This window comes from Lucilia sericata, unplaced genomic scaffold (assembly GCF_015586225.1).
Source record: "Lucilia sericata isolate MDLA Ls3-8-SP2 unplaced genomic scaffold, ASM1558622v1 Contig000021F_arrow, whole genome shotgun sequence".
Taxonomy (NCBI): domain Eukaryota; kingdom Metazoa; phylum Arthropoda; class Insecta; order Diptera; family Calliphoridae; genus Lucilia; species Lucilia sericata.
The window spans coordinates 1,351,576-1,376,445 of NW_023994059.1; the positions used below are offsets into that span (position 1 = coordinate 1,351,576).

At 30.9% G+C, this 24,870-nt stretch overlaps 2 protein-coding genes across 2 annotated transcripts in view; one reads left to right on the forward strand and one right to left on the reverse strand.

Annotated features, from left to right (window-relative positions):
- LOC119608152 (AP2-associated protein kinase 1) overlaps positions 1–19,673 on the reverse strand; it is a 186,671-nt gene extending 166,998 nt beyond the window's left edge. The window contains exon 1 of the mRNA XM_037962515.1: positions 19,588–19,673. The gene's annotated coding sequence lies outside the window, so the exon portion shown is untranslated. The remainder of the gene's footprint in view (positions 1–19,587) is intronic.
- LOC119608195 (larval cuticle protein 65Ag1-like) lies at positions 16,400–16,933 on the forward strand. Its single transcript, XM_037962525.1, has 2 exons — positions 16,400–16,562; positions 16,648–16,933. Exons 1-2 carry the CDS (start codon positions 16,456–16,458, stop codon positions 16,844–16,846), a joined length of 306 nt encoding a protein of 101 aa, XP_037818453.1. The 5' UTR covers positions 16,400–16,455; the 3' UTR covers positions 16,847–16,933.
- Positions 19,674–24,870: the final 5,197 nt, after the last annotated feature.

A 24,870-nucleotide genomic window follows, 5' to 3' on the forward strand; every position in this document is an offset into this window, starting at 1 on the left:
AGTATATGTGTTTTTAGCAAAAATATCTCTATACCTTTCAATACTAAATCTATAGTTATACTACAATCACTATGACTGTGTCTGTTGATTAGATTTCTGTTCTTCGTGAAATGTGAGTCTAAGTTTGTATTCGTTGTAAATGTAAGGGAATCCAAAAGAAAGGCCCTCGGCATTAATGCAAACTAATCTGCTTAAACACACTTTTCTCCACCTACTCATTGGTACACAAATAAGTCGACATTTTAAACGGAGATACGTAGTTGTTATTTGAATGTTGGTATGTATGTAGTCGTATGTGTACAATTACATAATGTCAGGGCGTTTAAGGAATTTAATGTACAAATTATTAATTATCATCGTATATTTTCAATAAGAACTTTAAAACTATTCGGAATATTTTGATGAACAGATAGTGCAGACATTATTTGGAAACAGTCATTTCCAAATTACCACTTTCGCCTTTCGAAAATTTCAGAAAGTTTTTAAAATTAAAGAAAATATTTAAATATTCACTCTTTCAAGAACTGTCCCACTAGATACTTTCAGTTATATGTAAGTAACGGAAATGACAATAGACGGAGGGTATAAAGGTGTACGATACGTATGTATGTCAGTGTATGTGGATGGTTGTAAGTAACTAGATGGTAGATTTTGTGCAAAATGTGCTGCTAACATGTCTAAACAAATATGGCGTCCAATCAAGCAAGTGACGCCACAATTTGTTACATGCCTTAAAGGGGAAGCTTCAATAGTAGACATGATTATATAGCAACAACAACAACAATAGCAACGATAACAAATACAATGACAGTAGAACAAGGTAACAACAACAAGGTAACTTACCTTAACAGCCAGTAACAACAACAAGACCATGGAAGCAACATACAACAAAAATTGAGAAAAAAAAAAAAGAAAACATGTAGACAAAGTAAGCAAATTTTATGTATCACAATGATAAACTAATTGAATTGACACTTGGAGCTCGAATCATCTACTTCTTGCTACACAACTTGAAAACATGAAAAGGAACCCCCGGCCAAGGGGTGGTAAAGTGACTTAGAACAACTTAAAAGGGAAAATTTAACACAATTTTAGAAAAAAAAGATGTCTTAAGATTTAAAAATACAATTTTCTAAACATTGTTTACTTTAACGCTTAGTTTAAAGTGTTCTTAGGCAAACAAATGCCACCAAAAATCACTACAACAAATATTTTATATTTGCCAAACTACTTGTATCCTTAATATGTATGTTCTTTATAAACTCAGTCATCCAAACACTTTCTCATATGGCTGTGTAAGTGCTTGCACCCTTGTTTGTTGGTTGTTGTTTTAAAATTTCTTTTGTTTACAATTCCTGATCATTTTTTAATTTGTGTCAACATTTGTTTTCAAATTTAAACAATTTGCGGCTAAAGTTTCAGCTGTTTTTAAAGTTTATTTTTTTTTAACCATTTAACTGCGAGCGTGTGTATTTTATAACAACCAACATGGTCTACTATTTAGTATATTTAGGCTTTACATTATTTAAGTAGTAGTATTTTATAAAGCTTATAAAAGGTTTTTTCGTATTTATTTTTTTTTTTACTTTAATATTTTTTAGGCTAAAAACAAATTTGTTTGAATTTCTGTATTGCTGCCGCAACATTTAATAGCTCAATTTTGTAATGTTTGTGCTCATGTCCTTATAACAGCGCCCGCCATTCATGGACTGACCAATTGAATCAATGATAGAAATAAACAACCACTTAAGTGTATTATATTTTCGCGTGCCATTGAAATCATTTCGCGGATTAAGACACAAAAAGCATCATCATCATCATCATCATGAAGCCTGAAACATACGAGTATATTTGTTGGCATTTATGGTACTCGGTTGCTATAATTCACAGGATATTTATATGGCGTCAATGTTCACATGTACATATGTATGAATAGAAATTTATGAATATGTTTATGTATTTAAAATGTTGGAAATGGTTTGTTTTATTATTTCTGTAAATAGTTCTTATTTAAATTCTAATTTTATAAACGAAAAGCTTTTATATTTTGTAGATTTCAAATTATGGATTGTCTGGATCCTTTTGGTGCTCAACAATTTTTATTATATCAGACCTCTAAACTATCTGCCTAAAATAATTTTTAAGCAACACCAAATACAACCAGCGAAAGTTTGCAAAAAAAAAAAAAATATAAAACACATGGTAATTAGTTATTTTTTGTTATTCTATCAGTTAAATTTTGCCGCCTTTTAATAAAAAGCTGCATAAAAACTATGTACAACACATACTCATATCAGTAAAAATGTACCTTTTGTATTCAGTTATAAATAAGAGTTTTTATATTTGGTTCTACCGAATCATATATACCCAACATTTCCTTAAAAACTTTCTTAGTTTAACCTATTTTCTTCTTTTTTGTCTCTAGGCTTTAATATTGTTTTCGTTTAGGATCTTTCACATTTTGTTTTTCATGTCTTCGAATTAACGAAGAATATTTTGGAAGGACCCGCTAACAACAATACAATGGTACATCGGAACAACAATTTTCATATAAATATTTGGATTCAATGCTTAATTGGTTAAACTTTTTATTTATTATTTTTTATTTCTTTCTGATTCGAGAAAATTTTGAGAAACGTTTCAGTCCTAAGGCCCCGATGCATTACAAACGGAATGACAAACTCAATCTACCTCCATCTTATTTACGGTTGTTATAAAAATATGCAATTCAAGTACGAGTACAACTAAATACGATCAGTGTTTATTCTATTTCTCAGTGGAATTGTTTTATAGAGTCAAAAACTTGTTAAAGTTGTTCTCACTTACGTAAGTTCAAGTTAAGACAACAAGCTGACACTACATTTTTTTACATCTACATATTTACAGTGGTCAGAAACGTCAGTTGTTGAAAATCGTTGTTTACAACAACATTTGTTAGATGTTGTTTTTTCTATCATTCTACTCGGTCAGCCAGACTTTAATGTGATCATGATTTTTTGTTTGTTTAGTTTTTTTTTTGTAATTGAAACTTAGACAAAGAGAAACGTTGACGTCTAGGTTTTCTTAACGTTTTTGATTTCTACCGTGGGTTGCATTTCTACAAAGAAAAATTACAACAACTGCAGCAGCAATTGCAATATGAAAATGAAGGTCAACTTTTAATACTTTTTATGCCCCTCTGTCTGAAAAAAAGTATTAATTGTATTGATGTTTTTGTTGTTGCTTTAAGTTGACTATAGAGTGGTCCGTCGTCGCCAATATTAACGCTTGACATTTCAAAAGAATGCTCGTGTACCATTTAAAAAACGACTTATACTTAGTGTTAGAAAACTAGTAAGCGGTTTAAAAAGTGTTTGATAATTATAATCTTGAGAACCCTACATTTCTTGAAAGGGAAGAAATAATTTGTATAATGATTTTTACCGGTCTAAGGTATTCGCTATACATATTCTGGTGGCAGCTTTCCTTCAAAGTTCTTGAAGTATAATAACATTAACTATAGGCTATAGAATATTTTGCAAAAACTGTTATAATTATATTTGTTTGGCCCCTAATCCTCCAAAAATTTATGAGTATATTTTCGATTTCATAACTTCAAAAGCTTTCCCTCCTTATGTGGCAGATTTTATGCATTTTGTGGTTCTAACAAATTCGATGATTTCCAGGCAGTGCTTTTTCCAAATGTACGATCTAGTCAAATATGACAGATGGTATAAATAGTCATGATTCTTTTCGAGAAAGTTTTAAATACAAATGAAATATCGAAATATGAACCTTTAATTAATACATACATATTAAGTATAATATTATGTTACCAACTCTATTATAAACTGATTTCACTATCCAAATGATTTACTTTAAAAAAAAATCAACGAATATTTGTTTATATTGATTCGCCGTAGCTGTTGTTGTTTATTTGACTTCCATTAGCTCAACTTGTTGTATTGATCTCTGATAAAGTTGCTTTGGCGCTGACGTTTATGTTTTTTTCTTGACTACGCTGTAGCATTGTCTATTGCTGCCACAATTGGTTGATTTGCTTATAAAGAGCTGAAATTTATCTATGTATTTTGTTTGCTGTAAACTTGCTTTTAATACTACTGACAGCAGTTGTAGAATTATTGTTTTTTCTTTCAGTTGTAGTGCTACATGTTGTCTTCACAATATTTTATTTTGTTTCTGGTTTGGTCTTGACATTGTCTCGGCTTTTATGAGACTTTAAGATGTAATAAGTTGTATAAATGTTTTTTTTTATTTAGATAATAAACTTATAATATAAACATTGCAGTTACTAATAGTAGTTACTGGCCATTTAGACAGTTTCTATTTCAAGGTTAAATTAGAATTAAAGGTGGAAATTGATAATTAAATAACATTTTGTTACCACTTTTTTCTCTCAACTTTTTATTTTATAACAGCTTTTAGATTTAAAATTAAAAAAAAAAAACAAGTGGGAAAGTATAGTTGGGCATGGCCGACTATATATTACCCTATACCATGAATATATTTTAAAAATTATTTATTTTTCATAAAGAAAGTTTTATGTTGTATTTAAGCAATTTATTGATTAAAAACAAATTTTCTAAAAGAGGCTTTATATGGGAGTCAAATAAGGTCCGATGCTCAACAAATTGGGATGATGGTTGTATTTATATATAAAGGTTAGTTATGCTAAATTTCATTACGATACTTTATAACGGCCGATCATTAGAAAAATCGGCATAGTCATTTATGTCTATATAAAACGTAGTTGTGTAAATTTTTGGAGAGATAGTAGTATATTTGACGTAGTTATGAGTTAAAAAACCCAAATCGGAAGGACAGGTTGTATCGGAGCTAGGTGAAATAATGTACCGATTTCAACCATTTTTAATAGGCATCGTCCACAAAATTGTGGCCTGTAGCTTGCGCACAAGGTCCGTCCGTCAGCCAGCCAGCCGGCAGACGGCCATGTCTTAATTGACTCAGGAAGAGATTCTGAGCCAATTGGTATACTTAAAGTGGGTGTACGACCAATATTTTTGGGTGTTACAAACATCAGCACAAACGCATAATAAGCTCCCCACTATAGTGGCGTAGGGTATAAAAACACAATTAGAAATAGTTATTGCTAAATGTGCTTTGTGTACAAAGTTTAGGTACTAGTTCATAAATTAAATGTCACAACAATAACAGCGTGTGTCCTCAGATTAAATCTCTTTGTTTGATAATGATGCATTAAGTTAAATGCAATGCGATTGCTAATACTCAGCTGTCATTCGATGTTAAATTTATTAGTTTAACTGTGATCAATGATGTTTTTAATTTTTTGTTAAATGATCATATTATTAAAATTTAATAAGTTTTCATGTCGAGAAAAAATTGGTCCTTTATATTATATATTTTAATTTAGAGGTTACAAAATTCAGAACGATCTATTACCTAATGCCATTTGACCAAAGATTGGTTTTATTGCTGAAAAACATTTTTAGCAATGCGCTTTTATGTAGCGGAATTTTTGTGTAGTTATCATTACGTATTTAGTTTCATAGACCTCGTCAGATAACTACAATTCAACTACTGTAAAAGTTTGATTACAAGTTTACAAGCCCTATTCATGGGTTCAGTTATATGGGGGCTAGGTGAAATAATGAACCGATATTAACTAACGGTTCATTATTTCTATACTATTGTCGCAAGCTTCGTCCCTGTACCAAATTTACTTGAATTATCATTTAAATTGCGATCTGTAGTTTACATAAATGGACAGATGGACGGAGGGATAGACAGACAGATGGACGGACTAATATACTGACAGACGGACATAGCTAAATCGACTTAGAGAGTTATTCTAAGCCTATTAGAATACTTTAAGGCGATTGTAGTACAAATGTTATTGAAGTATATAAAAATGCATCCGTGGCGGCGATGACAGAAAGAATTGCAATATCGTACCAATACAAGTTGGTTGGCGTCTATTGCCAAATAATTTGCATAATTACAAAAAAAACTGAGCGACAGATATTAGCAGTGGAAAAATAGCCCAGCAGTTCGAGATAACTGTCCCGCACTAGTGAACTAAGCAATTTTAACAGTTCTTTTTCATTGACTATAATGACAAATGACTCAGTTATGCTACAATATAGATTACTAAGGGACTAAAAAGCGACGATTGATTTCCTCTGTGCATAACGTAAGGATGTGAAAACAAGAATATATAAACTAGAGTCAATCAAGTTGTTGGACCCTTGCGAGAAGTACATGACTTCTTTACAAAACTATCCAACAGTTTACAAATAAAAAAGGAAAATAAGCAAACACATTTACACAACTACGTAAAATGCACTAAATGCTCCATAGAGTTAACAACAATTTGTTGAAAGTCATCTCTAAGCAATTGTTGCACTTCCTTTTAATCTCCCATCTAAAGTGGCGAATTACAAAGTAAGAAAATGTAGAGAAACAAAAAGAAAAAAGCTTAAGAAAACTTAAAGAAAAACAACTTGTCAAAAAAGGAAAACAACGGAAGTATTTGACAACATTGTACTCGTGCGAGTTGTAAATCTAAGTTTTGTTTAATAATTCATGGAACGCGTATTAAAGATATGAAATCTCTCGTTAATCGTACAACTGCAACAAATTGCGTGCATTACTAATTGTTAAAGAAGCTTTACGATTTAGAAAATACATACATATTTGCAAATTACAAAAAAAATGCTTTTATCTAAACACTTGTTAATTGATGTTTTATTCCCATGGTCAACATGTTTTTGTCTACTAGTGAGCAGTAATTATGATTTTACTGCCGGTTTTTTGTTTATAAACAATAATTTACAAAAAGTTACAGTGTATTGTAAATAAGATAGGTGCTTTTAATATGGTATTAAGATATGAGCATCAGTGATATTTAAAGATTTTTCAAATATATTTCTCTAAAATGTTTACTTGTTTTAACTTTTCTCTTAGTGTTTTTTGTTTCAACCATATCAATTTTAAGATTATAGACTTAAAAACAAAAGCTCACGCCGCGCACTATTGTCTAGGAAACCGTGAACATATTCAACAAACAAAATAACTCAACTTGCGATAGTGATGAGATGGCGCTGTAAAAAAATCGTGACTCGATGCTGCATGTTTTACTTACTTACAATACTTATCGCCAATAAATAATTAACGTAAAGTTTTGCTTTATTTTTGTTTGTTGTTTTTGGTTTTCTACGCCTTGTAATTTATTCATAAATGAAATATGTTTTCAATAAATCGATAAATTCTTCCAAGACAAGTGGGGGAAGTTTTAGAATTGAACAAGCAAATCGACAAACATATAAAAAGTTCCCCGTATACTAAATGACCGCAAGATTTAAGCCGGTATTTGTGACAGTTTGCCAGTTGAATCAGTAGTATATAAACAAAATATTATGACATAGGCGAATGAAATGTCTTCTTTTTTTCCAAATAATGCTCACCGTTAATAGAGTTATTAATTCAGAGTGAAATAATACTCTGTATGTCCACTCATCATACGTACCATCATACTAACTTCAGACTTGCTCATTTTGTGGAGGTTTCTCGTCCTGCTCTCGCCGGGGGCTCCTCATACGAACTTTGTGGTTCTTCCCAACGCTTCATTATTCCAAGAGACCTTATGGGTATCTCTCACCCCTATTTTAAATTCTGCCCTCATTGCGTCAAATGATTTGCTTCCGTCAGGTTAACTACCTCGAACTCCCTTCCCTTGAAAGCTATTAAATTTTTTCTGTTTTAGCCGATTACTTCCGAGTGGTCTGGTACACATGATACCTTACTTCTGGAGAGTATTCGGTAAGAGCTTTCTTATGATCCAATACAGTCTTAGATTTAACTTTATCACTTGATATCGCCCTAACTGCCGGTAAGTATGTGGACGCCAATGTTATTTTAATCCAATTTACGCATTCCGTTATTCCGTGATAAGGTAAACAGTGGTATATTTCTATTTCTGGGTCTTCAATATAGATACCCAGGCCCACTTTGCCCCCCAATTTATATGTTCTAGTTCCGTTTGACCAAGACTTTCTATCTGGGATCATATGACGCGTCCGGTGATTGTGTATAGCCTTCCAATGTGTCCATTATACATTGATGACGTGTTCTATAACGCTTTTGGCCAGATCGCTTATAGTTATGAGCCGTTCGGTTGTAAGTACCGCCTCATTTTTATATATGCATCAATGTATAAAATATTTTGCAACGTTTCCAGAGCACTGATTGGCGTAGTACTCATGATACCAATTATACCCAAGTAGCATGTATAATGAGCTCCCTGCAGTAATTTAATATTAGACTTTATGTCCAGAAAAATCCAACAGATTATTGAAAATTATTCTAGCTTATGAATTGCTCTTTTATAAAGCCAATGTGTTTCAGTTTTTGAACTATCAAATATTTTTGGTTTTCCTAGAGAGATTTCGAAAAATAATGTTACAAACCATTTAATTGACCTAAGATAATCACCCATTAACTCGTAGCGGCAGTAACAATAAATAATATATTAAAAAAAGTAGTAAGAATACTTAAGTTTATTAATCTAAGATAAAAGCGAATACCAACACATCAATAACAAGTGGAATTTTCTTTTTATAAATATTTCACTTCACTCCTCCCCTACAATATGACTTAATGAATGAATGACTGACTGACTGCCTCAATAAATGAATATTTCAATTTCCACTAACAAAGATAAAACTATAGTACAGGAACACAATGAGGAAAAATATTTTCCAAGGAAGAATGTCTATTATCTTATCCAAAGTTATTTCGTGTGAAAGCCAACAACCTAACAAGTTCAAAGTAATTAATGACCTCCCTCAAGGGAGGCAGCTTGATAAAACGAATAAGAAAGGGAAAGTTAATGAAATCCTTTAACGTTATATTATGGTAAGCAAGTCTGTTGTGGTGGTCAGATGCCAGACATAAACGCAAGTGAAAGTGCCAAAGAGGGCGGCCAATTTTACTGATTAGCGTTTTGAACTTTGATTTATATTTTAACCTAAAAGTGAGTATGAATGTATAACTGAGTGTATATTTATTTATAAAGGATATAAAGTTCAAGCATATGTTGTTTAAAGGTATATATTATTTCAACTTTTTTTTTTTTTGGTTTAGAACTAGTATTTATTTCTCTTGGCTTGTATTACTATCTTATCATTTGGCCCATTGTTCTTACAATGTCTAATGTTAAACGTACCATTACAATTAATTATGAATTTTTATGTTTCCTCTTATACATTTTCATTATAAGTATACACAGATATTCCTACATATTTATGTAATGTGTATGAGTGTTATCTTCAATTAAGCATACATTTTATATTTGTATCTTGTATCTACTAAATTCACCTCCTGTCAAAGGATGGTGTTACTGTTGTGGTTTCTTACTTTCACCCAGTTATTTAACGGACTGTGTCCTGTGGGTTTGTGTGTGTTTGTTGGAAATATTTATCTTTACTATAGCAATATAAATAATGTCGAGTATTTGAGTTTGTATTTTGTTTTATTAGCAAAGAGCTTAATAAAATTTAACGCTACATTAGCAGTTAACAATAAAATAATTATGCGAGTTATGTACATTGGCCTAAGGCTTGTACGAATAGTTGTGTGATTCGGTATTGTGGTTTTGGGTAAATTGTAGTTTCATTATCTTAAAAGCTTCTTATAACGGCTATCAGTCAATGTTGGTAGAGAAGGTGTTAAATGGGAAAGCGAATCACATAGATTCAAGGAAGGAAGACTTGCTAACTGATATTAATGAAAGCAAGAAATTTTGAGTTAAATGATGAGCTTGGTTTCGGTGCCCCTAACAGATCACAATTCAGGCAATATTTTGCCAAAATAAAAGATTTTCTCGGTATAGTTCCTAAAACATAATCGAAACTATGGCACAAATAGCTGCTCAAGCTTGACAAAAGGGATTTAAAATGGACAACAATAAAGTGTAAGACTTAGCCATGGCAGAATGTATGTATGGATACCTGATCCATGCAAAAGTGCGATACTTTTTTTAACTTTTTATTATAAAATTATACTTTTAAATGGGAATTGGATGGTGTCGATCCAAGCCAAACAAAATTAGAACATGTCAATAGATGTCAAATCAGCTTTAAACGTCTACCGATTAAATCTTGTTGGCAATTAAACAGAGGAATCTTTCTTAAATCTTATTTTAAACAACAACTTTATATTTTAAACAAAATTTTGACAAATGTCAAGTTTATAAATCTTTTTTCCTGATTCAAATTCAAAGCCTAATTCCCCTTTTTCTACTCCAAACTGTAAAAAGTAGCTTAGTTATATAAATAAAGAAAACCTGAAATTGTTGGTCTCTTATTTGTACATTAATCTAATTTAAAAGCGTTGAAATCAAATTTTGTCAGCAAGTCAAACATAAGTTGACAAACAATAAAAAGCTAACAAAAAATCTAACTAACAGACAAAAGAACGCAAAATGCCTCTTGTCTCTCTAACAAAAAGCGATGCAACATTTATTTACCCAACACATTGTTGGATAAACAAAAAAAGGACAATAAGGGATGATGCAGATGAAAATAACATGGGAATGGTGTTGCTTCTGCTACTGGGTTGCTATTGTATGTGTAATGTTTTCCTTGTAGAGGAGAAACAAGTTTTTGAATTTGAATTTTATTTGCTTTAGTTGAAAAACGTGCGTTGATTGTGTGTTTGTTGCAAAGTTTGACTATAAATTTTACAAAATTATGTTTTTTGTTATATGTATACAAAAATACAACGCATCGTCATCGTTTGAAAACCGGCAACAAGGTGGTTGGTTGATTACTTGATTGAGAAGGTTGATTTTGGGCCATAGGAATATAGAAAGCAGACATAATTTTTACCAAATATGAGTTATAAACCATGAAATGCAATCAAATTTGTGGTTGACTATTTTAACAAATATTTATTATTTGTGTGTATGTGTGATTCATTGTTTTCTTGTTGCTGTTATATTTTATGAAATTTTCAAATTGGGAGTGGGTGGGTGCAAAATTTCTTCCCCCTTTTGGGAAACAAGTAAAGAAAAAAATTTTTAAATGTTTCATTGTATTACAAAATCGTTGTGACAGGTTGTCGTCAGATGAAAAACGTTAAAGCGTCAGCTTGTCTATTTACAATAACAACAACTACAACAGAAATTTCAACAATAAGCTAAAACCACAATAACAAGAACAACTCAATTTTCTGTGGTTTAAAATAAAAACAGGAAATGAAATACACGCAAAGAAAAATTACGACTAATTGAAGGAAATTGTGTTGTCCTTATTAATATACATATCTTGAAGAAGGAGGATGACATTCGTCTCAAATATTGCTTAAAAAATGGGATTTTTTTCATATTTGGCCGACACAATATCTCGGTATTATGGAGAAATTTAGATTCGAATTCAACGCTAGTCAATACTTTAGAAAATTATAAAAGTATACAGTGGACGTCCACTAGTACGAATTATATAGTGTCAGGCCCTTTCGTAATACCGAAAAATTCGTATTATTGAACAACACATTTTGTATGTATGTTTAAATTCAAATAATACACATAAAATATTGGATTTTATTTATTTTTGTTATATTTTTCATGAAAAATTACATAACGGAACAAAATATAATAAATGTGTATTATTTTAAATAAATTTCTTGTACATAAACAATCATAAAAGGGACATATTTACGTATATGAATTGTTAATTTTGAAAGTATCGTGAGTCCAATGGTTGAAATGAGATATATGTAGAAGTTTTTAAATTTCAATGTTTTTAAAAAGATGTGTGCCAAAGACAATTTGCAATTTACATATGTGTTCTAAAATGTATTAAAATGTTCAGATTACATAAAACTTTTAATAGAAACTTGAATGGAATATACCACAATTCTCTAATTTATAATTTTCTCTTAAAAATTAGAATAGTTATCCTTAAACCCATTGTTTGGAATGTCACACTACTTTCAAAATTAACAGTTCATACATACATATGTATATAAATATAATTTTACTTATTAAAAAATCCATCATTTAACATCGATGTTTATTACATTGTAAAATGATTCTTACGGCTTTTTCAATAACAGCACTTTTGAGGCTTCAATATTGTTCTCAGCAGAGTTATTGTCGGGAACTAATAAAATACTTTCCTCATTGGCGTTATCATCCAATTTAATTTCTTCTCTTGGGTCATCAAAATTCCAATAAAATAAATTAATAACACTAAATAATTGTTGATTTGTAAATATACATGCAGTAAATTGTGTGTATAGGATTTTTAAAAATACAAAACACTTGTAATAAATACAAAAAAAACTTCAAAATTACTGAGCTTAAGGTGAATGATACCGAAATAATAAAATAAAAACATAATAAAAACTTCATTCATACGTAAATAAAAGCAAAATTCCCATAAAAAATGCGTTATTCGTACTATCGAACAGAAAAATTGTGACTTTATTCGTACTATAGAGTAGACAATGCAACAATTTTGCCATTCGTATTATTGGATATTCGTAATAAAGAGTATACGTACTATTGGACGTCCACTGTACTTGGAAAGGTACACTGGTTGGGCTGTGTTCGGTCCATCAATTTGAGTTTGAAATAAGTTTGTTTTTCTCCCAGTATATTTGAATGTAACGGTATGAGAGTTAATGAAAATAATGCACATGTCAAGTTTCATTTTACGAAGATGGTAAATTTTTTTTTGTTTCTGGCCTGAACAAATAATGTGCGTGAGGGTTTTCAAATTAGTTACACTTGCACTTGCGACACAACCAAAGGGTCTTTAATTCAAAATTAAATTTCGTAGTCTCCTGTCTATCAACACTAGAGAAGGGAGTTGACAGAAATCTGTTTAAATTTTTCAACAATATAAAAAGAAAACCTTTTAGTTCCTGAAGTTAAACCTAAATGTTGATTAAATATAAAAAACTACATAAACATACAAATTTTTAAAAAAGCATACAATTAAAAAATATAATTCTTTTCATATAAATTTTACAACTTTTTGCATAATCTATAACACTTTGACTCGTAATTACAAGTTTTTTGTTGTAAAATTATGTTTTTTTATTTTTTTTGCAAATGTTATAAAAAATAACTAGAACAAGAACTCTTAATTTCACGACATGTTGTTTAAACCGAAAAAAAAGAAATAAGAAACAAAAACTTATACATATAATGAAGGAGGAGAAAGGGGTCTTTAAAAGCAAAAAACACGATAATCGTTGAAATAAGCTTAACATACACCAACATCATGAACCCAAAAAAAAAAGGATATAAAAAAAACAGTATTTCAAGTAAAAACGCTTGAAATGTATTGAAACACGCCTAATGACACTTTGTATGCCATGCAATACGTGCAACAAAAGCACCGCATGTGCTTAATTGCCAAAAATACAATATAAAGGATCCACAATGACGGCTTAAATCCACTATAATGGCAAAAACACGAGAACAACTCAAAAAAATGAAAAATAAAATGAACACTAACGCAAAAAAACACGTCAACAGCCGCAAAAACAACAATAATTATTTAAACTAGAGCATGCAACAACAAACAAAAACACCATAGTTATTTTGAAGAATCAGGGCACTTTATTTTCAAAAAACTATGAAAAGAATTTAATTTTTGCAGCTTTCAAAAATTTTACAGATTTCAAAAAAAAAAAACGTTTAAAAAATTTATTTATTAACACTTTTTGAGTTTTTAATTTAATTACAGTAGATGAGCACGGTAGGAGCTAGAGTTTTGCAAGCCTTTTATAGACAATAAATCGTTGAAAAATTATGGAAGTTAAAAAAAAGAATTGACAATGATTTGTGCTGGTGTTTGTAATACCCAAAAATATTGGTCCTACACCCACCTTAAAGTACCAATCGGCTCAGAATCACTTTCTGAAACGTTTTAGATATGACCGTCTGTCCGTCCGTCCGTCTGTGTGCCCATGTAAGCTTGTGGGCATTCTACAGGTCGCAATTTTCAACATAATTTGATAATATTTGGCACATACCCTTCATTTAACATAAGGACGAAGCCTATTAGAAATGATTAAAATTAGTCATTCCATTATTTCCTATAGGCCCCATACAACCGTAACGCCCCCCCCCCATAAAGACTTTTGAGCTCATAAATATGTTAACTGTTTTTCTAACACTTCAAAAATCGGCAAAACTTAGTTTTATATAAGACTTAATAATAATGCTGATTTTTTTTTATGATCGGGCCTTATTTGACCATATCCTCCAAGTCCCCTTCAGAAAATGACTGGATGGTCAAACTTCGCTTATAAACACATATCATGATGATATTCTGCATAAATATCTGATGTAGACGTAGGGTATTAACCCCTGCCCTCATATAACCCCTCAATTAGAAAATCTTTTTTTTTTTCTGTTAAAAAATAGTTAAAATATTTCTGAATTAAGGTTAAAATAGTGGCCTCCGGTAGGTTAGTGTTCTAATCTGATAGACCGGAGGTGGTGGGTTCGATTCCCACCTGAGGCACTGGTTAAGGAGCGCAAAACAGGCCCGATAGAGGACTAGGTGTATTTCTTCGGATTTGATGTATATACATCCTCCTTTCAAACTAACTAACTAACTAAGGTTAAAATAAAATTAAATACTTTATTTTAAAAAAAATCATATCATATGTTCGGCCATGCCCAGCTATAAATTCTTTCTTGTTTTCTTAAGAAAATAATCTTGTACTAATAAATTCCTAAAGGATGAATCCATCATCATGGATTAAGTCTATATATGTATATAACCACCTTACGAACTTCACTATAAATTTATGATTTTTATACCTACCATTAAAAAAGATGGGAGGTAAATAGTTTTTGTCATTCCGTTTGTAACACATCGAAATATTCGTCTAAGACCCATAAAAGTATATATTCTAAGTCCTTATTAGATTCTAAGACGATCTAGCCATGTCCGTCTGTCTGTTGAAAACACGATAGAGTCCGAAATTTTGCACAGATATTTTTAGTTAATGCAGGTTGTTTGGTATTGAAATTAGTTTACGATTTCGCCTAGCCCCCATATAAGGTCCTCTTCAAAAAATTACTGTAACGCTTATAACTGTCTCAAGGAAGCATATATAGCAGTGAAATTCGGCATAAACATGTTTTATAGGAACCTACATATATTTCTTTGTAAAATTTTATAAGGACCGGCCCATAATTGACCCTATCCGCCATATAAGGGCACCTTTAGAAAATAACGCTCACAACTATCTAAAGGAAGCATCTATAGTGGTGAAATTCGGTTTATAAGTATCGGTACATAATTGACCCTAGCTCCCATATAAGGTCCCTTCAGAAAATGACTTTAACTGTCAGTACTGCCTTAAAAGTACGGATACAGCGATGACACTTGACGCAAATATGTTTCATGCAAGCCAAAATCTCTAAACTAAATTTTTGAGGATCGGTTTATAATTTATCCTAAACCCCACATAAGGTCCGCTTCAGGACGCTCATTAATGGCTTAAAAATACGTGTATAGCTATGAAATTCGGCATACATAAATAAGTTTGTTACAAGACAAATCTCTCTGCTAAATTTTATGAGGATTGGTCCATTATTGAACCAATGCATACCCCCCCCCCCCCCCCCTTTAAGGCACAAAATTTGATGGTGGGTATAGAAGATTCGGCTTGGCCGAATATAACACTTTTAGTTGTTTTTGTTTGATAAGTACTTAAGTTGTGTACTTTAGAGTAATTTTCTGAACCTGGTCCACTACAATGAAAAAAAAGGGTCCACGATTCCTGACCACTAAAAATTCTTAATAACAGCCGTTTTTTAATAAGAAACTAATAAAAGTAGACAATTAAGATAAAATTCATTCCAGCTTTCAAGCTCAACAAACAAATAGTGAATAAAAATCTTATAGTGAATAAAAAAGCTTTAAATGCATAAATGCATAAATTAGGCGGATTTCTTATCACCCATTTTACATATTACCACTTGGTTTAAATATTCAAAATTTTTAATTGAATTTGTTGTAGAACAGTTTTAGAGTTTCAAACAATAAGAGAAAAAAATCATTGATAAATTCGCATAATTTTGAATATTAACATTTCACAGAAGATCTGGTTTACATATATAATGACCTTGACTTAATAATTGTTAATTAACGATGATCATGACGTTGGATATTAACATAATTTTTATTAACTAAAAGCAAAAATACATGTTTTCTTTATGGCAGCCGTTTTAATGTTATGTTATCAATATTAAAATTATAATTTGTAATGCATTTAGGTCTACTTTTGATGAACAAATTTATGGGTTTAGACGGTAGTAGTATAACTTTGTTTTTTGCGCCTGAACAAAATTTTGATATAAATAGGTTTGTTCAAAACTGTCAAATCATCATTCAATTTAGTTTAGCAAAACACTAAACAGTCATTTAAACAAAAGAAATCAAAATGAAATTCGTTATTGTCTTGGTTGCCCTTTTCGCCGTTGCTTTCGCCAACGAGGTTGAAATCGTTCGTAATGAAGCTGAAGTTGGAGCTGAAGGTTTCCAATATGCGTAAGTAGAAATTAACCAAATTAAATAAATTCGTAAGGACATTTTACAATTTAATTGATTTATTATTTTCTTTATTGATTTGCAGTTACGAAACAAGCGATGGTTCTTCCGCTGATGCTGTTGGTTCATTGAAGAACGTTGGCACTGAAGAAGAAGCCCTCTCTGTTAAGGGTTCCTTCAAATATATCGGTGATGATGGTGCTACTTATGAAGTTAAATATACTGCTGACGAAAACGGTTTCCAACCTGAAGGTACTCATTTGCCCGTTGCCCCTGAAGCTTAAATTTAATTAGCGATCTTAGAATTTTGATAAGTCATTTTAAAAATGGTTGTTTAGTGTTTAAATAAACTCTTTTTTTGTTAAATTTAATATCGTTACTATTTTTTATATTTTTGTTAAGGATTTGTTCTTTTACGTTTAAAAATCATAAAAATATTTCACATTAGCTTTGGTTTAGCTTATCATGAATTAAGTTGGCCAAAATGACAAATATGAATTTGATCCTATATTTCCTTATTACACATTTTACTTACAATTTCAAAAAAACACGTAAATATAATTTAAAAAATTTTAATTCGCTTTGCCAGCCAGGTGAACATTCCACAGACAAACATGGTTTGGTTTGTAATACTTCCTCGAAATGTCTAGTAAACAAGTATGAAAATAGCTGTAAACATATGTGGTTAATTGCCCAGGACTACTATTTAAAGTTCAAAGGAAATTCAGAGAATATCATTTATAGGAAGAGGGGAAGAATAAATTTAGTTAGAGTTAAAATTTTTCTTTAAGTTGTTGTAAGTCAATTCAATAAAATACAGGTGTCGTTTATTTTGTTATTAAGGTAATGGAATTTTTTGGGAGTCTTGAAAGAATAAACCGCAACATGAAGTTAAGTGATTTTTTTTTTCTCAAAATTAAATTTTTAAATCGTGACTGTATCTGATATGTGTGTTTTTGTTTATTAAATAATCTTAACGCCAACTGGTAGTAAATTTTAAATGCCCTGATTTCTAAAATTTGGTTCTATAGATCGAATATGGACCGATCCTCACGATATAGAAATTTACAATCTTTAATAAGGTTTTTTGTCCCTAAATTACTTTTAATATGTAGTCCAGTTACATTCGACCGTTTCTAACAGGATTTTTTTAGTATCTACAAGAGGAGACTTTTTATGTTCATAAAAACAAGAACTAAAATTACGAACTGAATTACATGATTCCACATACAAAATCTGCGAACAATACAAGATGTACGTAATTCAGTTTGAATTACCTTACGAATTATGAACGAATGAGTGCCATCTCTAATTTGTATGAAGTATTTACCATATTCAGCTGTTTGTTCTGATTTGTTGAAAACATCGAATTCTATTTGAGTGCTAATTTACGTAAATTCTTTATAAATCTATAAGGTTGTAATGTACTTTCTTGGATTGGTATCAAGGAGTTTTATGGTTCTTAACTTAAGTGTCCAAATGTCATCAAATTATTTAGAAAATTGTGATCCATAGTTGGATGACAAGGTTTCCATGAACAAAGACAACTCGGAATTTGATTCAGATCGGTTTATTCGTAAGTGGTGGTGAGCCCATTATAATTTCATGTTTCAACGAAGCACGAACGCATGATACACTCCTTATTAAAGTGTTCTAGTGTTTCTCATGTTTGCAATAACATTTACAACTCCTTTTCCTTAAAGCACAATCGTTTTTTGTGTATACCCAGCAAAAACTTCTTTTCACTCATTATTATAAAATGGCGATATCAGCGGAGGCATGTACGTTTAAAAACTCAAAGAAGTCATTAAAAATATAAAGTTTATAAGTTGTTTTATTTTTACTCACTAAAGAAATACCCCCGGGGGCATGTTACCTTGGTGAAATCTCCACCTTGGTGTTATTGAAAAGAGGTGCTACCAATATCTCTGGTCTGCCGGGACTATAAGCTGGTTATGATCAAATGTATCCTCGGCCTTTACTTGGAATGCTTTGACATGGGGTCTAACCAGAGTACCATATAATCTGGCACTACGTTGTCCGTATGACTTGTCCAGGTTGGTCAGTTGGTTGAGTAGTGGATGTGGTTTATACCCAAATTCGCGGGAAGAGAATGATTTATCCAAATGCCATATATGTCTGGATTTTCTCTCCGGTGCTGTTGCCATTGCAACAGATGTCAATGGGTAATGTGACACAGCAACTTCTGCTGGATTACTGAACCCGTTGAGTATCTCTTACTCTTCGCGTAGTAGGACGCCAGTATAGGTTGGGTATTTTCAGGTTGACAATTGGTAGATCGTTCTTTATGGTCTAAGAATGGAACTGATGTAATTGGTGAATGATCGGGAAAGACTCCTCTGTCCGACAGGAGACTAGTACTGATTAAGTAGACCTTTTACTTCAGGGAAGTTCTCGGTGCTGTTGCCATCTCAACAAGATTCATATTGTTTCATGCTACGCGACATATGGTTGAGTTCCGTTAACTCACCTTGTCGGGGCAATTATTGGGTTCGAATTTACTTTGGAAATTTCTACATCCTTTGTCACATTATCTGACATACAGAGGAATCCTGATTTATTGGCTGGGTATTTCGGATTACCAAATACGCCTCTATGTGCCCCTTCTAATGACTTTAGACCAGTGATTGCTTGTTTCTTGTCGGGGTTTGCATTGGAATTAATCCCATTCTGCCAGTCATTCTATGGCAAGAGATTAGATAGTTCGAGTTCATAAGCAAAGTGCTTGTACATGGACCTGCTCAGCCATGTATAAAAATTGCCACCTGAGTTCTTCATAGAAGGATTCAGGGGCGCGTGGTAGACCGTCTCTAGTCTACCCAGTGGATGAAAAAGACCACCGCGAAATAAGGCCGTCAAGGCAGGTGTTCACGTTAAGCACACGACATTCGGAACAGAATACGAAGAAATACCGTTGTTCGTCCACTAATAATTTTCACACATGAATACCACAATGCAGTTGCTAATGCAAAATGATTAAAGCATAAAATATGTAATTACTTACATGTATACGTACATGTCCTTACTGTAGCATTTCAAAGTAATAAGCAGGGTATGTAGTAGTCACAGAAAAGTAAGTTGCTGCGTATGTGCAAGTCATTACCTAGTTTTTGCTGGGTATTTTCTACTTCTGTAAATATTCTGAAAAAGAAACAAATTTATTTAACAAAACTTATATTTTTTACAAAACAAAGACTAAGAAATTTAAACCACAATAATACGAACAAAAAAACTTTATATAAAATTTTCCAATATTCTATACAATTGTACTTCATAAGAAAAGGAAAAAATCTATAAAACTTTGATGTGGTGTTGGTTCAATTTTGACGCATAACGGAAACCGGAAATATGTGCTGCACGTTACAATTGTATAAAATGTGGGCAAATAGGTGAATGTAAGCACAATTTACATGTTAAAATGTAAGTATACAATACATAAACACAATCACATCAGAAAGGATAATTTATAAATTGTTGATTTTTTTTTTCGTATTGAATAAAGAAAAACCGTGTGTATCTATAAAAAAAAAACATTTTTCTATTTACTTGTGTGTGTATTTGAGAGTTGTTTTCTTTAAATATTTAGTATTCAAGTCAGGTCTGCTGGACATAAAAAAGAAGCAACAAAAAAAATTTCTTGTGTATTTCCGTATTTCCTTTAATGATTACAGGTAATGAGAAAAGGAAGTTGTTCTTAATTTTTCCATTTATTTAAGACTTTAAAGTACAGTTTGTATTAAAGACTTTATTAGAAAATTAATGCATAGATTAAGGAAGAAATTCTCCTGTCAATACACCTTTTTTTTCATAAGTTCATAATTGTAAAATGTCTCAGATAATGACTTGTCAGTATTTCAAGTTTTGTTTTCTTCTTCTTCTTTTCCATCTAGCTTTATGACACATGTGACATTTGTGAACGAAACTTTGTCGTCACCATCGTTGGGTGTCATTCTCACTCTCTATTGTTGGTGACACAATCAAACAGACAGTTGGTTGGTTAGTTGACTGGCTACCTTTTAAAATATTTTATAATTTTTTGACAGATTGTCAGGCCATTTCAATGATTTGAACGAATAAGAAATAAAATGGATGCAATACATTGTTTAAACAGCAATTATTAGATCAATATCTAGTGTCATTCATGTTCATGAAATGGAAAGATTTTCACAAAAACTTATATTTCTTTGGAAAAATTAAAGACGTGTTTGTGTTGTTCGGCTTTTTGACAATTGACAGTAACATGATAATGGAAAAGTTGAAAACTCATTGAATTGGGTTTTGAAATTTATTCTACTTTCAGTGATGGTTAGTTACTCAAAAATAATAAAATTAAAATTTAATTGTATTATAGATAATTGTTTTATTACAACTTTTACTAATATGTTTTATAACAACGGCTTTCTAATAACATATTATGGATTGAAAAAAAGAAAAATTAAAACATATCTGGGAACTATTATTAAGAATGAAATACAACATGGCAAAAATATAACACCGTCCGACACTCAAAATTAGACACGAACCAGATGATATACGTCTGAAACTATAAATTTAATGGATAAAAACTGCGTTATTAGTTTTTCATTTAGTGATCCTGTGTCCTTTTTAAAGGACTTCAAAGTTTTAAAAAGTACATTTTTCAAAAAATATTTTAAAATACTTCTATTGATCAAACAATGCTTAATTTAGTGTCAAGCGTTTCAGACGTATATCATCCGGTTCGTGTCTAACGAAATTTTTCTCTTTTTGTCGTACGGTGTAATCGGAAATAAGTTCTTTAAATTTAAAATTACAATTTCTTAATTACCAAAAATTTTTAACTCTATTCCTTTGGCAACCCATCACGAATATTTACAGTTCAATTGCTTAAAGAATGTCATTAATGGATAAATTCATGACTTTTACTTTTTACCTACATTTTAAGCAAAACTCTCTTCTACTGATTAATAAACGAATATTTAACACACCAACAAATACAAAAAGGGAAAAAACTCCAAACCAAAAAAAAAAAAAAATAAAACAAAAAGGGTTTAACTATTTAATGAGTCGTGAACACGGGCCAACATCTTCATTTAAAATCTACAACAAACCGTGAACAATGTTGACGACAAATTATGTTTGTAATAGAACAAAACAAAAACTTAATTGTAACCTTAGAAATAAATGAAGTTAAACGAGAGTTTATGTTTAGACTTAAATTAACCAACAGCAAATCATGTCCTTTTTAAACAACCACCAAAACTAATTTCTAATTTTTATTCATTCGTTTCTTCGAAATGCTGTAAAATATAATCAAATGTTTTACATAAACTATATTATTTGTTTTTATGTATTAAATAAGAATATATTCTTTTGTTTATTTAAATATTAAATTTAACAGTTATACTTATGCCTTAATATGTGTACTTTAAAAAGTTGGTATAGTTTGGTCCTTTTATTCTTTAGAATAATAATTTTCGAGCTATTAAAAAAATGATTTAAATTGTCTATAAATTCCGCTTCTCAATTGGTTAAATACGATTTATTTAGTACAACCTGCAAAGAAGGACAATGCGACGAGATATAAGCTAACGATTAGTTATTATCAAATTTTAAAGCCGACCTAAAATATTAAGCTTTAACAAGCTGAACACAATAATAACTATGAGTTGATCGGTAAATATTATATATGAGGATTTTGATTTTACAATAGAGTATAAAAAAATATATATGTTTGTAAGTATATGCATATATAAATATATATTTTGATTTAACTAAAAGCTCATTCAGCCAGAATTCCCTTTCTATAGGAATATACTACTAGTATCATTCATATATTTTCCAGATTTTCTTTTATTTTTTGTACTTATTCGTTGTAGTACGTGATCAAATCAAGTTGAAAGGATAAACCCCTCAATACATACTTCTGTTGTAATTTCTAGTAATTTATATAGACATACACATATGTATGTATGTGTGTAAGCATGTATGTAGTAGTTGTATAAACCCTACAGTTTTATCTTCTAGACAATGTATCCTTTTCAGACAATAATTTTTACAATTCGCTTTACTTGGTCGACTTCATTGTATATATATTTTGTTCATTTAACTTTGTCCTACAAAAGGATTCTTACGCAGAGAGAACAGTACCGAAATTGATACAATTCGTTGCGAAAAGTGAGCTTACCACGTTTGTTAACATTTAGACAAATCATTTTGACAACTACCGTTATAATTTTGATAACGCATCGTTGCAACGACACATTGTTGTCATTTCAATTACGTTTTGTGTCATTTCGGCAACGAATCGTTGTCTTTTTAACAACGCAACGTTCTGTTTGACAATATAGGGTTGTTACTTTGGAAACACCTATATTTGCAATAGGACAAAGCTAATTCCGCTACCTATTTTGGAAGGCAAAATCACTGGTTCGTGACACTCGCCCAGAGTTGCTGGGTATTTATTTCCGAAGTGTGTATGTGTTAAAGTATACGAATTTTTCGTTTTCTCCACCACGTTCCATTTTACGCTGTTTCTTTTTTCTGGCGATATTTTCTTAATTTTATTTTTAGGTTTTCTTTGAATCTAGGACAACAATGATTACGGCAGTAGAGTACAGGGACGTATGAATATTTAAATTAACTCATGGATATGTTAAATCATACTTTGGATATGAAAATCTCTAAAGAGTTAGAAATTATATTTGAATTTAAAAACAAATATTATGATTGTGGAAGACTTTTATTTAATTGGAAAAGGCTTTTTCACCTAAAATGTTTTTTACGAAAAAAATACAAAAAGATTTAAAAAAAGACTTCTTTGTGTAGAAAAAATTTCAAAATTTCTTTGTAAAATAAGCTTTTTTATGAGCAATGTTAAAAAATTCACCATTTTCAGAAGAAAAAATAAAAAAGAAAAGCTTTTTCAAATAATTTGATTTGAAAATACATGTGTATTTTTGCGCAAATATGAGCTTTTTTAAAAAAAGTTTTTTTTTTCAAAAAAGCTTTTAAGTGCAAAATAATTTTTTTTATTAAAGTAATTCTATTTGAAAATACGTTTTTTTGTTGTAGAACTTAATTTTTATTCGAGAAAAGCATTCTGTTTGTGAAGTGATGACTTTTTTAAGAAAAGCCTAAGCTTATAGAAACAATATATTTTGAACCTTCGAAAACAACTTCTACTCCTCAAAACAATTTAATCAATATCAAAATATTTTTGCTACAATTAACTTTATGTCAAAAATCTAACACCCACCCAAGACACAATATGCACCTTCAACAACTGACACTCGGCACACATTTAATTTAAATTGAGAAAAATATTTAGACAACATTAAATAAAAACAACGTGCAACACAAAAAACTAAATTGTATCATGCAGAGAGGGGAGTCTTAAAATGAAAAATGAAACAATTTACAAGTGGCCAACTTATATGGTAGAGAACCCTTCTCGTTCACCAAGAAGCAAAGCAACCTAATAAGAAAACAATGCGGCAATTTAATGCTGCATCATGAGCCCGCCAGCATAGACTTAATTTACTAAAGCCTCTAAGAGAACAACAACAACAATAATACTTAATAATAACAACAAAAAAAGCAACAAACACTATTGCTGCTTGCAACGCACTACTGCTACTACAAGTATACTTGCAAAAGGAGGAAATCTATATAAAATTCTCGTAAAAAAAGGAAACGTTTGTTGCAAATCAAAACACACGTGCTGTTGCTAAATAAAAAAAGGCGAAAAAACGAAAGAAAACAATTGTGGCTCATTCTAATGGATAATGGAGGGGTTTGTTTCTTATTTGAGTTTGAGATGAGTGACTGGAGTTTCCCATTGAGACACGTGCGTTTGATGCAAACAAACAAACATTAGCCGAAGCAGCAGCAGGAGTAGCAGTGACAGCAACACAAATATAAATGTTTACAAAAAGGACTGACTTTGGAAACAAAAATTGACTTTAGGTTGCCGTTATATTTAAAAAAAAAATTGAAAACAATTTTAAAATTTTACAACACAACAACAAGTATCACAACTTGAAAGCTATTCCAAGTACAGGGTTTAGTAAAGCATGCAAGTAAGGGAGAGAATATTGAAATTAAATGAATTGGCATTATATGCGTTTTTTATTCCTTTAAATACACACACAGTGGGTGTTTAAGGTGTAACGGTGTGTGTGTGTGTAGCATGTATGTATGTGTTTAATGTGGTTGTATGGCCTTGTGTTGAGATATTTGCACGCGGTCTTAGACATCTAATCTTAAAAAATGAAATAATTTCTTGAAACTTACACACACGTTTTCA

Excerpts from the sequence above, each read along its gene's own strand:
- LOC119608195 (XM_037962525.1), top strand. The coding sequence starts at position 16,456 with ATGAAATTCGTTATTGTCTTGGTTGCCCTTTTCGCCGTTGCTTTCGCC. Across the intron at positions 16,563-16,647 it reads GCTGAAGGTTTCCAATATGC|TTACGAAACAAGCGATGGTT; the intron begins GTAAGTAGAAAT and ends ATTGATTTGCAG.